Consider the following 25,741-nt stretch of genomic DNA (forward strand, 5'->3'; position numbering starts at 1 on the left):
TTATTTATTCAGATTCAGATTTTGAATAATGATTCGGAATCAGCCAACGCTCTAAACCAGTGGTTTAGAACTAAAACTAAAGACCCAACCTAAAAAAAGACCCAAAACTAAAAAGATATCTTGATATTGTTGGATAAGATTTAGTCCACAATTCCATGCTGTATTGATGTTGGTACAGTACCATTAGGAGAGAGAACAGGTAAATTATCAAAATAACAATTATGTTACATTCTCTAATTGTGCAGACTAGGCCAAATGGACCCGTACAGGTCAATTTGGCTTCATGTTATGCTCAAGAGTCCATTTGGTTACCAACTCTCCATCATTTAGCTGGGGACCACCTGGAACCCCCTCAAGGACCACTGGAGGTCCCCAGACCACTGGTTGAAAACCACTGCTCTAAACATATGGCTGAAACACAAACACACACTCACACACACTCACCCTCACACACACACTCTCTCTCTCTCATTTAGGCTGCGTCGTCTCTCACCAGCATCTGCTCAAACAGCTCCAGGACGTATTCGTCAGTGTGGTCGTGCAGCATGGCACTCTGGGCGTTGATCTCATAGGTGGACGACGAGGAGTGGCGCTGACTGGGCGCGGAGGTGGCAGAGCCCATCTTCTCCTTGTCCTTCTTCATCCTCATGCTGGTGAAACGCTCCAGCTGGATCAGGAGGCAGAGAGGGCATAGGTCAGAGGAGAGACCAGCAATGGTGAATAAAGTTTAGTTGGGTACCAATCCCTAATCACCTTCACAATAAATAAATAAATAAAATTAAATACTATGCATGATGAATTGGAATACGATGGGGGGTAATTGAGCATAACTAACGGGGTTTAGTGAACCAATTTTAATCTGGGTTTAAAAAATGTTTTTTGTTAAGTAGTACTGTAAGAAAGTCGATAAGGGATGTGCCGACACCTTTACAAACAAACATGGTGAAATGACGGACATCAGCTTGAGGTCACCATTGGCAGAAAGAACATAGGTAACATGCAGCTTGAAGCAAGCACTGAAGTGATTGCCTTTTACAAGGACGTAATGGCCTTTGTTAATGTGCTGTCAATATTTGATTTATAAGCCTATGTAGATCGCTGGCAATGGTAAAACCGTAAAGTTTTAACTTCAGGCACACTAAGCAAATATTGATGCGGCTTCATTCCATTCAGGTTTTATGGACGTGATAAGCCCTCAATATGTGTCTTAGTTGCAGTGCATTGTCCACTGTGCATACGCTTCCTGCAAATCACTTCCTTTACAGGTTGGACACATGTAAGCTTAGTTAAGCTAATATGTGCCAAGTATGTGATGCCGTCAGTGAGTGTGCATCTCCCAAGCATGCACTTTCCGGCTTGTGCAGTATCATTACCACACAATACAAAGCAAGTTGTTATAGTGAGTGAGGTTAAGTTAGTGTGACAGACAGTGACATGAAGGGACGTTAGTGTGTTGGGTTTGTTGAACACATACACAGAACATATTATAAGCAGCAGTGCACAAGGAGGGACACAGCTGTGCACGCCATAACGAACCTACCTCGTCAGGAATCAGCCGTTTGAGTTTCTGGATGGGATGCGGGAGAAGGGGGAAAAAGCCACAGAATAGAGAAGAGAAAAGAAGAGAAGGGGAAAACGGTGATGGGAGGGAAAACGGATAAAGGGAGAGAATTAATTAAACAGAAATCAATCAGAAGGGTGGGGTGAGCCCAGGGATCTGTCACTGATTGATGGCAGGACATAGCGAATGACTGTCAGGTAGATAGATCACTCACACTAGTCGACCACTTCATTAAAAAACAACACATCTACAGCACCAAAGTGGGGTCAGTAAAGGACATGTATCTATATTAGCCTGAGGCCAGTCTATGTTAACACAATTAGCACAGTTAATTAACAGTTTGAGAAGGTAATGGCGGAATGAAAAGTGACCTATAAGTATTAAATCATTACAGTCAAGTCCAGGCAGGTAGGGAGAAAACCATTCAGACAATTAGAGCTGGGCAATTCATTCAATTGCACATCTTGGCCACTAGGTGTCATACTGCACCCAATAATGTTCCCTGTGGAAAATGGAAACCCTAAGCATCTATAATGACACATTATGAACACTGGGAGGTACAGGTTCACACATGCTCAAACATTAAGGTAAAGTACAGTAAAACATAGCCAGTAGTACCTGAGATCCATGATGTTGGTGATTATTTTATTTGAATAATCATTGAAACAGACCCTTGTAACAATAAGTTAATAACAGAACGTGGGGCTTTGTTTAAAAAAAGGTAATATTGTGTGCAGTGTTAGGTTTTGTGAAGTGATCAAGTGTTTGCCTCGTATTCAAATTTGAAAGACGAGCCAGCGGCCACTGCGCCCAGCCCAGCAGCCCTTAAAGTCTCATGATAAGACTACAATGACTGACAGCTAAGATTAAGTGTCATGAAGGTCCGACCTCAACAAGTGAATGAGTGCAACTGTTGGTCAGCAATATAAAGGACAAGAGTAGGGATGAGAAAATAATCTATTATCGTTTACGGCGATAAAAATAAATCAGACTCGTCTGACTCTGAACTGAGTGGTGCTGTGTGCGTGTGCATGTGTGTGCATGTCTTCCTGCTGCGGACCATTCTGTCTCTCACTCTGTGTTCAAAAATGTTGCCATTGATGAGTGCATTGTTGTTTTTACTTTGAAAGCGAGATTACAGGTTCTACCTTCTAAACTTAATCTCTCCATCTGGTTTCCAGGCAATCATGCTCCTCACTGTATCCATCATGGCCATGAACAAATAGCTGAAACCATGTCCCACATCTTAAATGGTTGCCATGTTTACAGGGGCCTTTACATAAGTAGGCATGACAGAATAGTGGATTTGATACCGAAAGACATCTCTTCCATTTTCAGGTCCTCCATCATGCTTTATAAGCAGTCTACTGTGAAGCCGGGGATGTTTAACCTGTGTAATGATGATTCTGTGTTCTCTAACATTTCAGCTAACACCCCTGATGTCATTGTTGTAAATGAAAACCATAGAGAGGTGTTCATTCTCGAGGTCGGCTGTACCTTTGACTATAGCCTGGAAGAAGCCTTTCTAACCAAAGTGCTGAAGTATCAGCAGCTAGTGCAGACCATCTCACAGCTAGGCTACAGATGTAAACTTTTAGTTTTTATTGGCAGCCTAGGGCATGTGCATAAGTTGGTTGTGAGGGACTTACAAATGGCCGGCCTTTCCAAAAGAAGAGCCAAGCAGTTAGCGAGGTATTGCTCAGTTTCAGCCATTATAGGAAGCCGCTCAATTTGGAGGAGGCGTTGTTTCCTTTATCCATGATTTATGTCTGCTGCCCTGTGTCCGACATGTCAGCTGTACTGTATGTAACGATGCTTTTCTGTCCATGCACGTTGTAACTGGCTGCTCTCCCACTGTCAAACTGCATTGGCAGTGTTTATGTCCTTTGTACAAGGTATTCCTGTACTTCTCATTATGTGGACATAAATAAAGTAATAAACATTTCAAGTGTGTAGTGACACCTTGGTGACAGTGTGCAATTTCCGTACTCAAGTGGACACACACACACACACACACACACACACAAAGCTTTTCATTGGAGCGGCTAGCACCATTAGAAAATGCTCACAATATTGTATCGCAGAGATTTGAGTGTATAATGAAATTGTCCTGCGTCACACACAAGGATGAATTAGCTTTTGTTGAGCTGCAAATTCAGTACCACTTAAACCCTGTATAGTTGAGGGCGAGAAGTGACCTCGCAAGGGCGAGAAGTGACCTCGCAAGGGCGAGGTCGCGTGCATGCATTCCGCCTGGGTGACAGCAGACTGCCGGGCGAGCACTGACGCTTTGGAATGGGGGGTCAGATCAACATATCCGCCTGGGTGACAGCAGACTGCTGGGGCTGCCGGGCAGGGCTGCACTAATAGCTTTGGGGCAGGCCCGTCTAGAGTTTAAATGGACAGGTATCAGTCAAAAGTGAGACATCAAAGAGGAAGGATGGATGGGGAAGGATCAACATATGGAATGTCAGAACAGGTCAGCTCCATATATGGAGATCTAAGGGTTTGAGGTCAGAGTAGAGTTGCTGGCCAATATTGATGACATCAGGGATCTCCATATATGGGCTTAATATTGATGACATCAGGGATCTCCATACATGATGATGTCACGTGATGTCACGTGGCCGACCAACACACTGACGGGATGCATGATGAATACATGATTCCATAGTTAACTGAGACGTACGGTCGTAATAAAACAGACTTGAAAAGAGGTTGGTACACTTATTTCACTCTACACGAATCGATTCAACAAAATAGCAGATCAGAGTTGCATTTCAACGTGTTGTGAGCTTGTAGTCGTAGATAGCGAACATTCCCCTCAGAATAGGGACTGAGGGTAAAAGTGCCGATTGTGGCCGGTAGCCGGATTTTGGCAATAAAGAAAATAAGAGTAAAAAATGTAGCAATAGTAGTATAATAGCCTATACTGACACATATTTAATGCTTCATGATGCACATAAAAACTATACCTGTTGTTGGAACAGCCCACAGTACGAGTAAATCTACAGTGTTTCATTGGCCTATGAAGGAGACCGAACACTGCCACGTTTGTATGAAAGCTACCCGTGGGGACTAGGGGTGGACATCAGCATTCTTGCTAAATATGGTGTATTTACATTATGTATTTATTTATTGTTCATTAATATTCGCTGTTCCATCCAAATAAACAAATAGGGTATAGTACCCATCTACCAACTTTACCACCAGATCTTGTAACTATGTAGGTCTTGCATCTTGCTTCTCACTATTATGTATCATCCCGATCTTCCAGTGCATTGCTCCCAACTTGGGAGTCCCAAGACAATATACTTATTCACAAACAATCTGAGCTAGACACAAAAATTAAAGCAATTGTACATGGTTAGCTGCAAACATTAGGGGAATTCCACAGATAACAGAGGGACATTCTAATTTGGTTAACAAATATGAAGTAAACGCTAATTTAATTCAGGGAGTTGGCACGGTGAGGTAAAAAACACAGCTGTTATGGTGAGTATCCTAAACTTACATTATTCATCGCCTCTCCCTTTATGCAGCCAAACCATAGTGACACTGACACACCAGAAAACACTCAATGGGTCTAAAGACTGCTTGTTCTCTAAGATTAGAATTGGGATATATGGGATATTGGATTATAAGTAAAACAGAGTACATTATCACAGTATTTCCAAAATTGTGTCATTAGTTGTTGCCAGGTTTGACATTCCAAAAGTGTTTGTAACACGAGGCACTCTACACCTTACACAGCACCATGGACAGCTCACTATAGGCTAATGTTATTTGCAATTCTAAACAAAAACTAAAAACACCTACAGTATGTAACATACATATGACAATGATGAAAATAGGCTGCATCCTGCATCCTTAGACTCACTAAATTGAGAAAGGACGCAATCACGTCACCCTCCGGGGGGCCTGGGATGCAATACTGTACTCAGTACTGTACTCCAAGTCCAACGTTGTTGAAGTAGGACTCATAAAATGTCACTGGGACCCATCTAAAAGACCACCCCTGGGTCTTGGGACCCATTACATTTAAAACCTATTTACATCACTGATATGAGACAGAACTAGAAAAAGTGCCCTTCTGGGCACAGGTCTCCACCAGGATGAGCAGATGTGAAGAATTCCAGGCAAAGGTTTTTCCTTGGCCTCTAGGGAGTTGGCATACAAAGTTATCCACAGATCCGTGCAGTTAGAGGTGAAAACACTTTTCGCAGCATTTTGTTTGAAACTGAGCACTCCTGTGAACTTTGGAAGCCAATCTTAACCAATCAGGATGGAGTCTGAGAAATCTGAAAGACCGGTTTCGTTGAATGGCTCTAGAGAGACTGTGTACCAATTCGCGTGATGTTTGGACAAAATCTGTAGGTGTACTGTGCAAAAACTTGTTTTGCACAAAGCGGCCTCCTGGTGGCGCTATAACAGGCCGGAGTAATAATAGAAAATGTGTTTTACATATGTCGGCCTCCTGGTGCCGCTATAAAGAGCAGATGTGAAAAAGTCCAGGTAAAGGTTTTTCCTTGGCCTCTAGGGAGTTGGCATACAAAGTTATTCACAGATCCGTGCAGTTAGAGGTAAAAACAGTTTTCGGCCAGTTATAGCGCCACCTTGAGGCTGAGTTGAAATTGTTCATGTGGCATTTCGTCCTCGGCTTATTGGGAATGTGGGTGCACAATTTCACGGAAATCACGCGATGTGTTCATGATTTGCAGCATTTTTTTTTAAACTGAGCACTCCTGTGAACTTTGGAAGCCAATCTTAACCAATCAGGATGGAGTCTGAGAAATCTGAAAGACTGGTTTCGTTGAATGGCTCTAGAGAGACTGTGTACCAATTTGCGTGATGTTTGGACAAAATCTGTAGGTGTACTGTGCAAAAACTTGTTTTGCACAAAGCGGCCTCCTGGTGGCGCTATAACAGGCCGTTCTGGAAAGTTTGGGGTAGAGGTTCATCGTTGGCATCCAGGGAGTGTGTGTGCAAAATTTGGCATCGACCGGGTTAACGGTGGCCGAGATTAGCTGCTCACGGACACACGGACGGACACACACACACACACACACACGGACGGACACACACACGGACGGACGGACGGACGGACGGACGGAGTGCAAAACATACTCTCCCCCCATGCCTTCGGCCTGGTGGAGACAATAACTAATAACCTTTTATTTTCATCTCAACCAGGCGATTCTGCACTTAACTCATGCACATACATAAATACATTATTGTAACAAGATTTTGAGGACCCTCTCGAATACTAGATGCTGCATCTCAAGGGGCTTATCCTCTAGTTACATTTCAAAATAAATAAATTAAACAGAATGTGAAAAACTGGACTACAGATGTAAACTTTACTTTGTTCTAAACCTTTTGGGCTGGGGACCCCCAAAATTACTTTGGCCATGTCTTGCGACGCGACTCACTGTGGGAATTTATTGGAGACAGTTTCAGATCGATACTTGAGAGTAGTTTTCATCACAATACATATAATCCTTGTCTGGGGCAAAAATTATAAAAAGAAAGAGCAACTTCAATTTAGCCGATTCAAAGGATACAAAGTGGATTTTGCATGGCCATGCCCCAAACTAGATTTAAACCAGACAGTAGTCACTCAGACTATCCAGTTAGTATATACTGTATTAGATTTAGATATTCATCAAAACATCACATGGGCATTGGGCAAGGATGACATTCAAGTGCAAAAGTATCTCTCTCCACTGTAAAGGCTCAAATCACAGATCAGAGATGTTTTGCTGGCGGAATACCTGTACCCAACTGTTTCAGAAAGAGCTTGCTATGGTATGTGATGCAAAGCTCAGAGACACACAGCAGTTTTAAAAAGAAAAAGGATACTATAATGTACATGGATCACATCAACAGCACCTTGTTGGCAGCCAATGGCAGGAATAATCTAGTTGTGGTTCTTTGAGTTTGACATACTCCCAAGACTCATTTTCCTTTACTTACTACTAGTATGAGATCCCTATCAAGAAAGTGGGAGATTTGGACTCTCAGTCTCAGCCTCCAAAAATACTTTGTGTTTTTAGTTCCCCTCAAAAAATACCGTACAGTCAGGGGATGCAGGCCTTGGAAAATGTATACTTCCAAAACAGAAATAAAATAATCTCAAATAACAAAAGTAAGACATGCAAAAACAAGTAAATACTGTGAGGCAAAAGGTGAAATATCATAAAAACAACCCCAGTTAGGCGGCTGGCAGATGGCAGCTCTCGCACCCTGGCTGTCCTCAATAGCTAAACCGTCCTTCCTGACAACATTGCCAGCCTCCCTTACAGTATAACTATATACCAGGTCAGACCTAGTACCAAAAATGATTAGTAATTGGTATCCATTAAGTCAAACGTAACCCCTGTTCTTTGAATATGATAATATGATAAAAGAGCTAGCCAGAACTCTCCTCCAAATCTCTCTTGTCCCTTCTGAATGCATGTCCTCCTTACAGTCTCAAGTCAAGACCCTTCTCTCTTGAATCGATGCAGGTCTAGGTGACCAATGACAACCCACATTCTTCATTCCCATTACTTCCCCTCTAATCCATCCATTCTTACAATTTCCTGAACCTTTACACAGGCACCTTAGAAAACAGATCCATGCAGGTTTGTAACAACCACGTCCATCATAGCCCCATTTCACTGCAATCATAGATCTGGGAGAACAGGATAAGACTTGAAAGTCAAGGTGGGTGTGGCTCCTATAAGAGAACACACTCTAGGTAATGTATGTGCATTCTATGGCCGTGGCATTCAGCTGATAATGGCCACCGCCGGTGCTCTTTTCAAAGTAGTGCACAGAATGTCTTATCAGCGCTACTGTCTGACGTTCATGCGCAAATGTCAAAGTAATGGACTCATTGTCCCGAATGTCCACCCTGCGCCAGGCGCACTCCTCCGTACACACAGATGCACGTGGTTAAGCACAGGCCATACAGCAGGTAGGCAACAAACAAACACACTATGAATGCAAATTTTCAGACAAATAAAAAATGCAAACACACCCACATGTGCAAGTGTATGTAGAGAGAAACAAATTGTGTCTGTGATTTTACCATGCAGGTGTCATTAAACATAACAAATTGAATTGAATCGTGTCTCACTCTGGTGACTTTGGTGTATCCATCCATCTACATTCTACAATAAAAAAATGACTGTCTGACTGTCACAGTTAGATGGACGACGAGAGGCCTCCTACTAAATAACAGATACAGAACACACACATGCTGATACTATGGGCCCTTCGAGCCCGTGAAGTGGCACAGTGGATTGTGTGTGGGTAATCACACAGGAATAAAGCCAACTGCATCTTTACAGAAGGCAAACGGCATCTAAAAATTATAGAACTGTCATCTGTTTTTCGGGATATGCCTTCCGCTGTCTTTGTGGTTTCCTATTCTCTCTTTAAAAGCAGATTCCCTCTTAAAGCTACAATTCTGAATGTATTTGAATGAATAAAATATTATTTGAACAAATCTGTAAAGGTAGAGTATGTTAATAGAACCAAAAAAATGGCCATGTCCAATTCAAGCTTTGATATGTCCAGATGCAGAATGCAGTCTGCCATGTGTGTGTGTTGGTTCTGGTATGTGTGTGTACAGTACAGTAAGTGTAATCTTCTGTTATTCAGACTTCCAGGCTAACTTTTCACATTGTTTGTTGTGGCAATGAAATAGTATTGCCAATAGCTTAATATGTTTATAATGTATTAACTTGCAAAAGAGTACAGATGATCTAAAGCCCGATTTACATGTCACACTTACCTAAAATGTCACACACTGACCTGTCACGCACTGACATAAAATATCCAATATAAGCTGTCAACGCATGGCGGCTACGACACATCGTGAGCTTCTGATTCTACGGTCAACCGTTTAACCAAATATTATTGTATGATGTATACCAAGTAATATCTGTAAAATATATATAATTGTCTGCATGACAACCATTTACTTTTCCACCTGTCCACTTCTAGTAATCAATAAATGTTAACTATTTTCTCCCAGATTTATCCATGTAGGCGGCACACGCACAGCACACAGAACAAACACCAGTCAGCCACAGAAGTAGTAGCTGCACAGTCAACACACTACCACTCTTCTTATACTGTACGGTCGGCCTGTGTGTGTGCGGCAGCCTGTAGGAACATTTGTATTGAACGTTGTGCGAGCCCGAGGCAGCCATGGGATATAAAATGTATGGGGAATTTGTCAAAAGTGTGCTGCTCATGTGACGTGTCGCTGTTATACCGCATTTGGTTACCTATCAAATTATGTTAATTGTCCCATCGCGTCCTGCCATCACTGCAATAAGGGTAGGTCACAGAATCGGACACTAGGCCTGTCACAATTACATTACATAGTGGTCTAATCACAATTATTTTGTCATAATTGTCATAAATGTTTCCATGTCGAAAGATGTTCATACATTTAAAAAAAAGCTGAAATAGCAGATCTACAAGCTTACAACAATTTGTAAAGCACAAAATGTATAAAAATGCCAGTACTTTCTTGGTATATTTCAGTTATTTGTCATATCTGCCTAGTGCACTTTATTACAAAGCCTGAAAGGTTTCTAATGCCAAAAACACAAATTGTAAATCGCAATTATTTGTGTGACAAGACTAGTTGTATTAATGTGTTCTAGTGATTGTGCTCTAGTGAAAGGAATCACCATGCTGCTTGTTGAGTTTTCATCGGGGAAGGTCAAGGTGACCTTGGATATACTGTATAAGGAAAATAAGTAACTTTGCATACTTGAGGAACTGAAGGTTCAGCATGACAAGCCATGACTGCTGTGGAATTTTCAACAATGGCCAGGTTTACATTTAGGCCATGCTGCGAGGTCCCTTTTCGTTTGGTTTTGTTACTGCGTCTTTGGCACTACTATTTCAATGCATTTTTGCATAGACAATACCCTTCTGGACTTTGGGTTAAAAGTTCTCAGCATAATACCTGCAGTATTCTGTCACAATCCAGAAATTTAAAGTGTATGTATACTGTGACCTGTGTGAGACAGACGGACCAATAGACGGACAGGCAGATGGGCCAACAAAGCCATCATTCGAGCCTATATTATATTTCTTGAAGTCCCTGAGTCTCAGCTAATTTAACTTAATCTTCATATTTCCGTTTTGCCTTCATCTTCTCCTTTTAGCTCCAAAGATTTCCTTTTTTTTCTCTTTGTTCTCTCTTCACACTCTCTCCTTGCTTCTCTTTCTTCTTTGGACTCCCCCTTGCTACTGTAGGCAGCTCATTAGTATTATATAATAGTGCCACAAAGACTACTTTAGTCCAGTGACTGCATGGGTCACCCTAGCAACAATACAGATATATTTATGGAAACAAGCAGAAAGGAAGCAAATTACTTCACTAATGGGTGTGTCTACAAAAGGATAGAGTATTTGAATGGGGTGTGTGTGTGTGTGTGTGTGTGTGTGTGTGTGTGTGTGTGTGTGTGTGTGTGTGTGTGTGTGTGTGTGTGTGTGTGTGTGTGTGTGTGTGTGTGTGTGTGTGTATTTCTTTAAAGCTGTATTTTTGCAAGCATTGTAAAGGCAAGGAGTATTAACAAACATCTTCATCTTGAGGCCCATCTATCTGGACAGTTGACACCTTGACGTTCAATTCTTTCTCAGGCAAAGCATCCTCTAACTGAGCCTAAGAGTGACTTATACAAACAGATTTTAACAAATGACAGTGCTCACAACAACACAACCTGTGTTGATATCTGTGCTTACAACGTTGCCACGGATACGCACAGGCAGTGCTGTGCTCCAGTGAATGTTGGGTGAAGATGTCATGGTTAGGGTGGAAACACCCATGTAAGGCCATGTGACTTCCTGTTCACACAGCTGCAAAGGAAGTTGACAGCAGTGCTGAGACCTATCTCACACACACACACACACGCACACGCAAAATGAATTATCCAACTATAGCTGAAAAGGTCACGACAAAGAGACACAACAGGAGTTCTTTCCCAGAGGCTATCAGAGCCCTCAATGACAAAACATAACAGACCAGGCAAAACAAAACTGCAAGGACTTCAATCTGTAAACACTGCCTTCTGTTCAAAAACACTTTCCTTTTGGAGCAAAAAACACTCTTGTCCATTAATTTTATGTACACTCTCCATTGCTGCTAAGTTTTACCTCTACTTGTCCTTATGTTGTAAATACTATATTTTATACACAGTATAGTATAATGTCTTATGTTGTTTTTCCTTTTCTTTATTCATTGTCATGCTTGCTGCCTTTCTGTCCATTTTATATGATTTAGAAAAGAACCCCTTCACTCCTCCTCCTATCTCTCTGACAATAAATTCTGAAGGCAACAGTAAACTTTACAATCCTCAGACCAGGGCTGTTTGACCTTGACCGTGTTCAAAAAACAGAGGAAAGCCAGCAAGGAGCTAGAAGGGAGATGTCCCCTATGTATGTCTGTGCGAGGGGCATTCAGAACGTCCGTCTGCTCTCTCTCCCTCTCTCCCCCTCCCTCTCTCCCTCTCTCCCTCTCTCCCTCTCTCTCTCTCTCTCTCTCTCTCTCTCTCGTGAAAGAAATCCCCATCTAGCCCCCATGCCCACCTAATAATTCCAAGACAAATGCCATAAAAAATAGAGGCAGATACAGTCAGGTCTGTCTGATGCCTCCATGTTTGCATGCCTCCCCTGTCCGTCTCTTCTGAGCTGTCCATCTACTTCTATATGCCAGTATCCCTCTGTCTTTCCAATGTTGTCCAACTGTGAACAAAATAATTCGAGAAAGGATGTGCAGATTTTCATGGAACTGGGTGGAAAACGCTCAGTAGGTAGCCCAAAGAAATTAGAAACTTTTGGGCTGAAAACGACATCTGATAATGCTCTGCTCAAGGGTCAAAATTGCATCATTGGCTATGTCGATGGAATGGATAAATCCTATTTGTTATTTCAGTGAATAAAGACAAAATGTACAACGTGAATGTACCTATAAATATGTGACATACTGAAGTGAATACTGATATGATATATAGTATACACATGAAAATAACTTCAGTCATAACGCCCTGCTCCGCCACCCACCCAGACACAGTCACACACACGCTCCATTTCCCTTCATGATCAAAACTGTGACAACATATTAAAGCAATTCATCCCTGCCACCCCAGCCTGATTGTATTTAATTGGCTGCTTCCCTGGTGACTAGCACTAGCCCAGAATATGGTCGCATTGGGTGTGTGTGTGCTCTAAGGCAACAGGTTTTGCACCCGTCATCACTAGAGATGCAACCGATCCGATATTATATCGGTATCGGCCTCCGATCCAGCTTAATTAATGTATCGGAGATCGGATTTGATGCCACCGATACACGCTCCGATACAGGAGGGGGACACGTGTTTAATGTTTACAGTCCGTCCTGCACAGACAGTGCAGTGAGCGAATCCAACCTCCAGTATGTACAGACTGCAAATAGAGACTATAGAAAAAAGCCCCACTAAGGTGCAATATGCAAGAGAATGGAATCACTTACAGACTTAAAGGTATATTCAGTGATTTCACTCAAAAAACCTTAGGTTTCGTTTTTGGCTGTGGGACCCAGCTAGGGGTGGGCGATATGGACAAAACTTTTATCACGATATTTTTTCAAGCTTATCACGATACACGATATTATCACGATATTTTCGCGCGCGGTTTTTTATGGTTATTTTTCAAGTTACTTAACAGTACAAGGTAACAAAAATTTAAGAAATACCATTTAGACTGTATTTAGACATTTAAATACCATGAGAAACTCCTCATCGGTATGTGCACGAGCACACACACCCCACACTATTATAATGTAGCTGTCAGCAGAAACCGCTTGTTGTCATTTTTTTATATTTTATGTCTTGCAAATGTATGCTCTACCATACTATAGCATCACACAAAAGCAACAGAAATAGCAGATCCGCAAGCTCTGCTTATCGTCTCTGTCGGTGGAAATCCCATATAGGATTCAAATTCAAAAAGGGCTAAAGTAGCAGATCTACAAGCTCAAATCATGTCACTTCACTCACACATCTCGTGCTTGTGGATCTTCTACTTTTGCTGCTTTTGTGTGACGCTGTATCAGTGATGTAAATAGGTTTTCAAATATGGGTCCCGGGATGCACAGGTGGTCATTCAAATGATTCCCAAAAAGTTGTTATGAGTCCCATTTGGCCTTTAGTGTGGTCAACTTTTTGAGGGCACAAGGCCAAGTGCCAGGGCATGAAGGCCATCAATTAAAACAATGATTTTAAGTCCCCGGTCATCATTATTTTAGCTTAAAAGGTTAAGGATGATTAATTTTTTATTTATTTAAAGGCGAACATTGGTTCAGAACAGTGCTTCTTAAATAAATAATCACAGCTTTAAATAACAAAATATAAGTAGCTACTGTTGTAAAATATTGTAAACATGTCTGTAACATGGGGTCCCAGTGCAGAGATGAAAATCACAATGAAAAGGCCTATAGGACCCTGTCACCCTATAGGCTAATTCATATACATTTAATTTGGGGGTCCTTGAAATTCCTGGATAAGTCCTTGAAATGCCTGAAGAAGGTCAGTAGACCGAAAGCTTGCCAAAAATAAATTGATTGTGCGCAGATCTGAGTGTGCGGAGCTTCCCTTTATTTTTTCTCTTATTCCCTTTGTGGCTCCAGCACCTCTCTAAAGTTTTTTTCAGCGGATGAGCGGTGGTTCCTTTTCTATTGGGGTCCTTGAAATTAAAATGGCTGAGGATCACTGGATTAAACTGAGTTAATTCACAGAAAATACATTCATTTGTATAGCCCTATGTTTCTGTTCTGCCTCGTCTGTTTTTGTTCTGATATTGTCACAACTGTGATTGATATGTTCCTTGTTTTTACCTTCTAACTTTGTTTCTTAAGGTGCTTTATAAATAACATTTCATTTTACTTACTTACATAACTTTTGAATGAGGGCTTGGTTTAGAAAAGATTATTTTGTGCTAAAGTAATACATTGATTAACATGTAGATGTTAAGGCTAAACTGGCATAGGCATTGTGGGGGTGCAGGACTGAGGACTCTGGAGATAAATCAAGTGTAAAAAGCATTTTGTACACTTGTGTGCTTATGAACATTTACCACGTTATGTCCGCATTGATACAGAAATTAATGATTATTAAGCGAGCGACGCGTGTACAGTGAGCGGCGCGCGCTCTGGTGCTTGGCTACTAGCCGTGGCCAGCCTAACGCCAGGGCTCCACCGGGCGCGTTGCGTCTCCGTCGCGTGCGTCAACAAACGAACCAGTTCAATTTTAATGGTGACCCCTTCATTGATTAAAAGGGGAACATTCTGTGATGGTGACGGAGACGCGATGCTGATGCGCCCGGTGGAGCCCCGGTGTTACGGACAATTTACTCTGTAGCGTAGCAGACGATAGCGTGGTAAATGGTGGTGGAGGAGTCCTGCAGTCTATGCTGTTGTTTTGTGAGTTTATATCCATGAAGACGAGTCACGTTGGTCTTAACACACGGGCTCTGTCTGTGTGACAGACGTGGAGTTCTTTTTGGGAACTATAAACACGTCGCCCTTCCTCGACATGTTGAGCTGTTTACTACATGAGGCTACAGCTCAGCGCAATGCTGTTTCCCTCTGCCTAGAAGAAAGGGGGCGGGGACTTTGGGAGTGCTGAGAACTCAACAGAGTTATAAGCAAACCACGCCGTCCATTGGGGTGCCGTAGCAACGTGTGGTTAGCTTGTAGATCTTTTATTTTTTGTGAACGAAACTGTCGTACTGCAGAAGTAAAAATTACGGCATAGAACTGCATATATAGAGTGTGCATTCACTGTCTGATGCAGCACATTTATCGTGATGAAAACGATAACTCTAAAAAGCCATATCGTGGAGACGTTGTATCGTCCCGACGATAATTATCGCCATATCGTCCACCCCTAGACCCAGCCTTTCGTCCAATCAGGATAGAGAGTCAAAAACGAAACCTAAGGTTTTTTGACCCCCAGGGGTTAACTGGGGACAGGGAGGAACTCCTTATATGGTCAGCACACTCTATAGTAGGGAGGATTATCACAACAAAACAAAAAAATAAGTGATATTTGAATTAAGTGAAATCACTGAATATACCTTTAACAGTAATAAAAGTATAACGTTTACCCGTCATCGCAAGGATGATGACGGGTCAGTCAAATCACTGCATGCGCTGTTCAGTTGTGTGGTGGAGCCTATCATTGTGTTGATGAGATTGCTCTTGTAATCCATTCTTCTGCTATATATTTACTGCACACACGTGCTGTTTAGCGCTATGTGATTCAATCTTTGTAACTTTATTATTGCCATTGAAAAAAATGCTGCTGTGACGACGACGATGATGATGAAGAAAAAGCGCATGTCGTCGTCGCGGTAAAATCCGTCTTTATATAATTGGCTCAGTTATCAAACCATGACATTGTTGTCAGAAGCTCAAACACTGATTCCGATTGTAAGTGTAGTGCAATTCTTAAGACAGACAGAGTTTGCAAACTAAAGTAGCAACACAACACCAGCTAGCACCATAACAAACGTCCTGAGGTATTATTTTTCTCCCCGAGTTCTGTCGGTAAGGCTCAGGGCTTTTGTCACATGAAAGCGCAGCTGATTCCCGACATCCATTAGGGGTAAAAAGGTACCACGTGTATATAGCAATAATAATAATTACTATTATTATTATTATTAATAATAAACCATAGAATGAATTAACAGGTTACATGCAGGCATCACTTTAGGGGTAAAAATGTACCTTTGCACATAATAATAATCCATAGTATTAATTAACAGGTTGCCATTCCCTTAAGGTTTACAGGTTAAACAGTTCATATTCTTATTTTTACAGGTTAAACACTTAACCATAAACATCCCCTCTTTTAATTTTTTTGTATTTATTTGTTTTGCTATGTAGCCTCCTGCAAATATCGGATCGGCAAATATCGGATATCGGGAAATATCAAAATTAATATATCGGATCGGAATTGAAAAATCAGTATCGTTGCATCTCTAGTCATCACCAGGGCTCGAGATTAACGGCGTCCCGACATCCCGGGGACGGTAAAATATCTATTTGGGACTTAAATTGATCTCATTCGGGACGGTTTCGGGACGAGAGGAGTTTTTACACTGAAAATGCGCATTTCATGTGCAGCGATGAGCAGCATGAGACCAGCAGCGCTGCCGTCAGTCAGACAGTTGACGACAACAACGCACACACTACATCATTCACCCAAAGGAATCCTAGGAATTATATTGCTTTTGCCCCGTGGATGGGACATTTAGATTTAAAGATTTAGATCGGTTGGAAGCTAAAAAGGATAAAACCATGGTTGTGTGCTACAGAAAGGTTTCATAGGGACATGGGGCTACACTACACCAACGTTTAACGTTAGCTTCCATGCTAGGCTTGCTAGCTGGCATATTTAATGTCGTAGTGTAGCCCCATGTCCCTATGGAACCTTTCCAACATATTATGTTGGTATATATCCTCTGAAGCAACAGATGTTTTATAATGCTCAGCCTCAGATTGTTCTGGAATTGCTGCCCCAACACTGGAATGCACACCCCAAAATGCTCTCATTCCACAGTTTTTATTGTTGATTTATTAATTCCTTCGTCTTAGTATTCCCCCTAATAAAGTTGTTTTTATTTGTAATAGACATTTGAGTATTCATATACCTGCATTGGTAGTCTGTTGGTCTTGATCAAGTAGCCTACACCAACGTTTTATAAGCTACTGTAGTCACTATTCATTGATTCACTGGTACACCAAAATAACAATCCATTTGAAAATAAATATCACTGTTCTCAGGTCGAATATTGATATGCGATTAAAATGTGATTAATTTAGATTAATTAATTACAAAGCCTCCGATTAATTAGATTAACATTTTTAACCAAGCCCTATTTTTCATCTGGGAGCATTTTGACTGAAAAGAAACATGACCCCAAACAAATAATGTACTGCATGTATTCAATACATGCAGTACATTATTTGTTTGGCTTAATTGTATTTCTATTACAATAGGAATACAGTTATTCATTTCACAATTTGAGTGGTGCTTTCTTTAACTTTTTTTTTTCCCGGGACGGTATACATTTACTTCGGGACGGTTCAAATTGTATTTTGGGACGGTTCCGGGCAGTTGGTGAAAAAAGTTAGTCTGGAGCCCTGGTCATCACAGATATGCTCACTGGCACCCTGCCTGTGAGTGAGTGTGAAAATGTTCTCCTCCATTGCTTATGCTGCGTTCACACAGGCAGATACAAAGATACAGTCTACCATTCATTTTCAATGGAAGCCAGCGACATGAAGATACAAAGATACATCCAATATTTCATTTGCAGCTGCTGCAAAAGCTACAACAGCTAGTACAAAGCAACAAAATTTGGGCCAGTTTCAAGTCGACTTTTCAAGTTTCAAGCTACATATACATGTAGTATGTATATCTTTGAATCTTTTACATCTGCCAGTGTGAACACAGCATTACTCTCCAAAACCTACTATGTGCCCGGACACAGTCTAATCCATCCCTGGCTCTCCTTCCTGACAGCTGTGGTCCATTTGTACACTCTCAGGGCCCTATCTTGCGCCACCCCTACCCCTAAACTTATTTGCCATTTTTTACTATTTTGAAAAACATTTTAAAATAGTTCAACTAGTCGATCTAAATCGACACGTTGTGAGCTTGTATATCGGCTATTTGAACTATTTTAAAAGATTTTTCAAAATAGTAAAAGATTGCAAATAAGTTTAGGGATAGTGGTGGCGCAAGATATATTGCCCTCAGAGTTAAACCAACAATTATGACTTAACTCTGTGTGTGCAGATAGAGACTGACAAGGGACAGGGGAGATTAGTAAGAACTCACTCTCTTTGTGTCAACAGAGTAAGACTGTATGCTCAATGCTGCCCCCACTCTAAGAACCACAGAATTCTCTCAATTTCTAAAACCTGTGAATAGAGGAAAATCACACCCATGTGAAGAACTGAGTGGTGCAACTACCCCCCCCCCCCCCCACCCCCCCCCCCCCCCCCCCACCTCTCTCTCTCTCTCATTAGCAGGCAACAGTGCAGCACTATGTCTCTCTCTCCGTTTCTGGCACAACAGCGCCCCTACTGGTACTCATTAAAGTCACATAGGTTAACCAACACATAGGTAGGTTAACCAACACATAGGTTAACATTGCTGTTACTTGGAGTGGTTGCACCACTCAAAAAAGCCAGTTAAAAAGACACAGAGTGAGGGAAGGACAGAGAGCTTGTGCATTACTTACTCAAAAGTAAAGCCAGATTTATATTTATTTGCATGGCAGGCCAGGGTCGCACACCAAAAATAGTTGATCTACAAGCTCACAACACATCACAGTGCAACAACTTGTATAGCAACTTAAGCCCTGGCCTAGAGGCAGCAAAGGTCCAGATGCCTGATCACTCGCTGTCAATCACCAGTTTGCAGCACACAACACGAGAGGACAAGATACACAGATGACTACTCTGTCAAACACAAATGTACAGACAAGCACATGCACACAAAAGATCATACACCAAAGGTCTCCAGAATGTGTGCAAAGGTAACAATAGCAGGAACTCAGAGAAGATAATGAATTTATGACTAAAGGCCAAGATCATGCCTGTAATAAAGAGTACGTTATTTTGGGGGAATGGGCAAGATAACGATTCACAACCTTATCACAATTCTTTTTTAATGTAGAGTTAAAGACAATTTTGCAAGTTACTAACACTAACTTGCAAGATTTGAAAACTACTGAAAACGTTACTTGCTTTTTTCAGTTACTAGCAGATTTGCAAGTTACTGAACAAGTTACTTATCTCTGTAAAATATAATATATCGCTACAAAGGTAACAAATCCTACTATAAATGCACCACATCTCTGTCTGCGACTCTGCGTGCGTGTGTGTGTGTGTGTGTGTGTGTGTGTGTGTGTGTACGGTTGTAATGCACATAACAAATTCGACACAAGTGTTCTACACCCCCACAGGGAGTGCAGTGCCCACTGCCCGGCATCGAGTCGGTCGGACCCACGGTTCTCCAGAACCACCACAAAAAGCTCTGGTCAGGCTTTGCCAGTGGGCCTAATGAGCCAAAGTCCCCTCACCTGTGCAATTTCCAGCCTCTGCCTCAGCCAATTGATTTCCATGGCAACCCCACACCTGCAAATTGATTACTTAACCACTCCACTTTTCACAGTAAGTTTGCACTCTTCAGACACAGGCAGACCGGCAGATACAGAGATCTCCATGTGGGACACAGACCGTTAAAACGGATGCCATGACAAGTTGATTATTATTATTTTATTATTAGGTTCCCAAGTTGCATCATTCTCAAGTAGGCCGATGGCCGACGGGCACATACAGGTCTAGTGATAATAATAATAATAAGAAGAAGAAGAATGAATTCCCTAATGAAGTGCTTACTCAAAGCGCTTTACAATAGTCCATTCATTCATACATTGGGAGGTGAAGCCGCAAACAGTCAACGCCAGCATCCTCACTTCCCACATTCACACACACCAATGGTGGCAACCACTGGGAGCAATTACAGTTCAGACTCTTGCTCAAGGGCACTTCGACACTAACTCTGGGCGAGCCCGGGATCGAGCTGGGAACCCCGCGGTTGTCATCTGGCTGTTCTACCGGACACTACGCCTGAGTCACTGCCGTCCCATAAAATTAAATTAACATAGTTCTCCAGGGTGTCCACTCCCGAGTCCCCTACTACTGACCAAAATGACTGAACGTTAGGATCAAAATCCACCACGGTGTATTATTGTCATATCACACACCCCTAGAATGGGCAAAATCTGTCCCTACTGTATATTTGTTCTAAAATTCACACAGAAAGTAGATCTGAATCACTGGCGGTAACGGTGAGGCCACATAATTTAACGATGCCCTGAATACAGTATGGTACTAAAATTATTTTATTCTCGCTCATTCCGCCGAGTCTCACCTCTCTCTCTCGCTCACTCGCTCGCTCCCTCTCTCGCTCCCTCTCTCGCTCACTCGCTCCCTCTCTGCCTGCCTGAGTGACTGTCTGCGTGCACCGGTCTGCAGTGCATGGTGCATGCGAGTCACGGACAACGCAGCGGCTGCACGCTCACTGATCAACCCCGAAAAACAAAACAAAGATTTCAGCAACAATCAGCTGTGTACTACTGCACTTAAGTTTCCCTGGAGTGTGCAGTGCACACATTTTACAATGATGATGCTCGCGCTGAATCCACGGAGACAGCAGACACAGAACATATGGGGGACTGCCTCGTCCCCAAACACGGTAAACTTGTTGTTTGATTCAACATAGAATGCCACCGAAAAATAGCTTCCAATAGTTTGTTATTTTGCGTTGTAGCGCTGTGTGCAGGCATGGTCACCTCGGCCAACAAACATCTCACACGTGAAACCTGGTATATTCTTCGTCGTACGACGTGTTGCATGCTGAAAATTTACAAGCTCACAACGCGTCATGTCCACCACGCGTTGTGAGCTTGTAGATCAGCTATTTTCAGCCCATGGAAATATGCAGAGAGACGTTCCGAAACTTTTCCCTTCACAATAAAAGCACAGCTTTCACATTGGGGGCTTCATTCCATATAAAGAAAAGACAGGAGCAAACTAGCAAAGTGGGCAAGGATTATGAATTCGGTGGCATTTCACATTGCAAAATGGTGCAGGAAGAGTGGGCACGTCGTAAACATTGTGCATTGCCTTGCTCAGACTGAGTAAATATATAGTCTATCAATAAATATGTAAAGTGTAAATGTCAAAACACAGTCTATCTCCAGTGACTTCATGAATGAACATACATCAATGATCATGTTGCCTAAATAAAAACATTTATGTGCATGATTTACATTTCTATTTAATAATCAAATTTTCAATTACAAAATAAAAGCATTAATTCATTCTTTCCATTAATTAATATTCATTGTGTATAGATGTATAGCCTAGTCTGTATTCATACTACTATGTCATTGAGACCATAGTACATTTCAACAGTGCAGTGATGTAAATTGGATTTCAATGTAATGGGTCCCGGGACCCAGGGGTGGCCTTTTAGAAGGGTCCCAGGGACATTTTATGAGTCCTACTTCAACGACGTTAAGAGTACAATATTGCACCCCAGGACCCCCGGAGGGTGACATGATTGTGTCCTTTCGCAATTTAGTGAGTCGTCTAAGGATGCAGGATGCAGCCTATTTTCATCACTGCAAGTGCCAACCCTAACGAGCGATTGTTCGAAAAAAGAAGAAAGTGGCTGCACACGCCAATAGCCAGAGTGCCAATACTTTATTGGTAAACTGCACCACCCCCGCCGGATCACGAACATTGTATGAACGTTCAGTCGGGCCGTGGTAATAGAAAGGAACCCATGCTGATTAACCCATTAAAACCTGAGGCTGATTCTACAAATGAAGGGATTATAAATGGCCACTGGCCCAGAAGTACCATTTAGCAGAATTTGTCAAATTCACAGCTAGGGTGATTTAGGTTAAATCAATGCCAACTGGAAATGTGAATGACTTCTTTTGTGTTAGTTAGCTCTCCTGTGTACCATCTTTCAAGGTAGACATGGGTAACAAGGGTTTATATTTTTCTATGACAAAAAAAAACCCAAATGACAAAAATTAGTAAACAATGGGTAAGATGTGAATTGGTGACCTATGGTAAATGTCAAAATGTCAACACTGATCGATTTAGTGATCAACTTGGAGATGCATTGCTGCCAGTGACATAACCTAGCACCACACACACACACACACACACACACACACACACACACACACACACACACACACACACACACACACACACAGGAGAGGGTGCACCTTGATGCCAAGTTGCCAACTATTGTTTATTGGCAACCAGAGCTGAGCGTAGCAGTGCACACATTCAGACCTGTACTCGACCACAAGAGATTACACCATTTCTGCTCACCCCACACATACAGTACACATTCTCTGTGCTACCCTCAACACATTTACAGCCTACACACACACATACACAGCTGATATGCACGCATTGTTGACTTCCTCTGGTGATGACTGCAACATTCTGCCTCAGTGGAGACAGAGTCACCGTTATGACCCACACAACAAAACCAGCTGGTCACTGTCACACATGACTCAGTCCTAGATAATAACCCCCTGCTGAAAAGGAAAGGGACCATGACTCAGTCCTAGATAATACCCCCCTGCTGAAAAGGAAAGGGACCATGACTCAGTCCTAGATAATACCCCCCTGCTGAAAAGGAAAGGGACCATGACTCAGTCCTAGATAATAACCCCCTGCTGAAAAGGAAAGGGACCATGACTCAGTCCTAGATAATAACCCCCTGCTGAAAAGGAAAGGGACCATGACTCAGTCCTAGATAATAACCCCCTGCTGAAAAGGAAAGGGACCATGACTCAGTCCTAGATAATAACCCCCTGCTGAAAAGGAAAGGGACCATGACTCAGTCCTAGATAATAACCCCCTGCTGAAAAGGAAAGGGACCATGACTCAGTCCTAGATAATAACCCCCTGCTGAAAAGGAAAGGGACCATGACTCAGTCCTAGATAATAACCCCCTGCTGAAAAGGAAAGGGACCATGACTCAGTCCTAGATAATAACCCCCTGCTGAAAAGGAAAGGGACCATGACTCAGTCCTAGATAATAACCCCCTGCTGAAAAGGAAAGGGACCTTGACTCAGTCCTAGATAACCCCCTGCTGAAAAGGAAAGGGACCATGACTCAGTCCTAGATAATAACCCCCTGCTGAAAAGGAAAGGGACCATGTCTCAGTCCTAGATAATAACCCCCTGCTGAAAAGGGAAGGGACCATGACTCAGTCCTAGATAATAACCCCCTGCTGAAAAGGAAAGGGACCCAGATAGAGAGTAAAATGACAGAAAGACAGAGAACGTGAAACTTAAACAACTACTTCAACCTATCATATAAATAGTCCTCACTAATGCTCATTATAAGATGGCACCATTTCAGTCTACTCACTCTGTCTCAAAGGAGGGCTGTGGAAAGTTCTGAAACATTCATAACAGTGTCATTTTTTGACAGTTTCTGAACTGTTCACAGCCATCCTTTGAGGCACAGAGCAGAGCAAAAGACAGAAATGGTGCTACTGTATCTTATAATAAGCATTAGTGAGGAGTAGGACCAATTATTTAAGATAGGTTGAAAATGGGTGAAATGTGGTCCTTTAAGAGACCAGAGAAAAAGAGTGAAGTGACTAGAAAGTTACCGTGTTCTACGAGTGTAAAAATGCATCAATCATAAGGTCTGAATTTAGATTATTTGTGTTAATAGAAAGTTGACAGGAAATGGGGGGGGAGAGATGGGTGACACAGCAAATGCCATCGGGAAGGGGAGACATTGTTGAAAGTGAAGTCTGATGTCATTAGCAAACTTAGCTGAAGCTGACTGGCAGCTGACTGAGACCGGCTACCACAGTGTTCAGAGCTGTAGTGTACGCTCATTGTTCAAAAATAAAGATGCCACTAATCTCAATCTATCCTCAGTGTTGCTTACCTAAAAGAACAGATCTACAAGCTAACAATGTGTTGTATAACACACATGTATAAATTCAATTTACAAGCTTGCAGGAAAGCTACACTGCCGTGCGACATCATGCTCTGTCGTCGAGTATACACTAGCCCGGCTCAGGAACGTCCAGAGCATAACAAATCTGTCACTGTGTAGCACACAGTCATGATTGAACAACACCAGAGAGATAGCTTGTGTATTGTAGTTTGGTTGCAAAGTGGTTTGATTCTGTAACTCTGTTGCGTTACTTTGTCTGCCTTGCAAAGCCCCATTAGGCTACACTGCACACACACACATACACACACACACACACACACACACACTACTAGTGTTAGCTATCAGCGCGCTGCAAGAATCACCCGGGTCCGTCGCAACTTGTGGACATTTTGAAAATGCCATTAATGTTTGTCCGGCTGGTTTCGTTTTGTCCTACGCGATTACGTGAATCAGCATGGCTGCGCCTGCAGTAGGCTATTACCAAAACAAACACATGGTACTTTTGTGTCGCACATGGAAAGCAACTGAAAACGACCATGGATATATTAAAGACAGTTCCCCTGTGCTGCTGTGCACAGCGGAGATAATGCACAACTCCAGGTACGAACCAAAACACTGTCACTGACTGAAGCTGATTCACGACTAACTATCTCCAGACTAGTCCTGCAGTCCCGCAATGAAGGAGAGACAATCTCGCCTCTCACTACAGTCCACTACAATGCCATTCTAGCCTTAAAACCTACATTTATATGTTATTCAATAATTACTTTAGCGCAAAATATAGGCTTTTCTAAACCAAGCCCTGTTTCCAAAAATGCTTATGTGCCATTATTGTATTTTGTGAATTTCAATTAACTATAGTCTACAGTTTAACCCATTGCTTCTCAGCTATTTTAATTTCAAGGACCCCCAAATTAAATTGATAGAAAGTAGCCTAGGCCATTTTATTATGATTTTCATCTCTGGACTGGGACCCCAGTCTCCATTCATCCATCCATCCATCTTCAACCGCTTATCCCTAGTCGGGTCGCGGGGGCAACAGCTCCACCAGAGTGTTCCAGACTTCCCTCTCCAGAGCAACATTAGTGACTTCCTCCTGGGGGACCGCATTCTACATGGCCAAAAGCCTGTGTTGATTTAACTCAAAGTGTAGGCTAGGCCTACAAATGCTCACATCACATCATGTCTATACTAAATGCATTAGAAAACAAAAAACATTAAAAAACGAATGTATATCCGCTTTCTGTCATTTATATTTCCATTTCCACAACAATAAACAGGAAAACATGGCATATTTTGGACATAGTTCGAATGGTGATTAATCATGATTAAATTAATTTTGAAGCTGTGATTAATCTGATTAAATTTTTTAATCATTTGACAGCCCTAATTATATTTAATATATACCAGCACTTTAGGACCCCATTGGACCCCATTGAACCCCCCCCCCCCCCCCCCCCCCCCCCGACTCTTTTGAGAACCAGTTGTTTGTGTACTATGTCTTTTCCTTTAATTAGATTAAAAATTTAAAATAATAATCACAATGCATCATCTTGCAATATCCCAATATATTGAATTGTGACAGACCAGGCCAATA

The 25,741-nt window shown here is 42.1% G+C and overlaps 1 protein-coding gene across 1 annotated transcript in view; it reads right to left on the reverse strand.

Annotated features, from left to right (window-relative positions):
• The window catches only part of LOC310873755 (protein diaphanous homolog 1-like), a gene marked incomplete at its 3' end in the record, with an annotated part of 344,698 nt that overhangs the window by 293,046 nt on the left and 25,911 nt on the right, over positions 1–25,741 (reverse strand). The window contains exons 2-3 of the mRNA XM_083786306.1: positions 1,541–1,567; positions 494–667 (exon numbers count right to left, since the gene is read on the reverse strand). Of these exons, the coding sequence (XP_083642432.1) occupies positions 494–667; positions 1,541–1,567 (201 nt within the window). The remainder of the gene's footprint in view (positions 1–493; positions 668–1,540; positions 1,568–25,741) is intronic.

The sequence above is a fragment of the Protomyctophum parallelum genome (assembly GCF_964188405.1).
Source record: "Protomyctophum parallelum genome assembly, chromosome: 16".
NCBI lineage: Eukaryota > Metazoa > Chordata > Actinopteri > Myctophiformes > Myctophidae > Protomyctophum > Protomyctophum parallelum.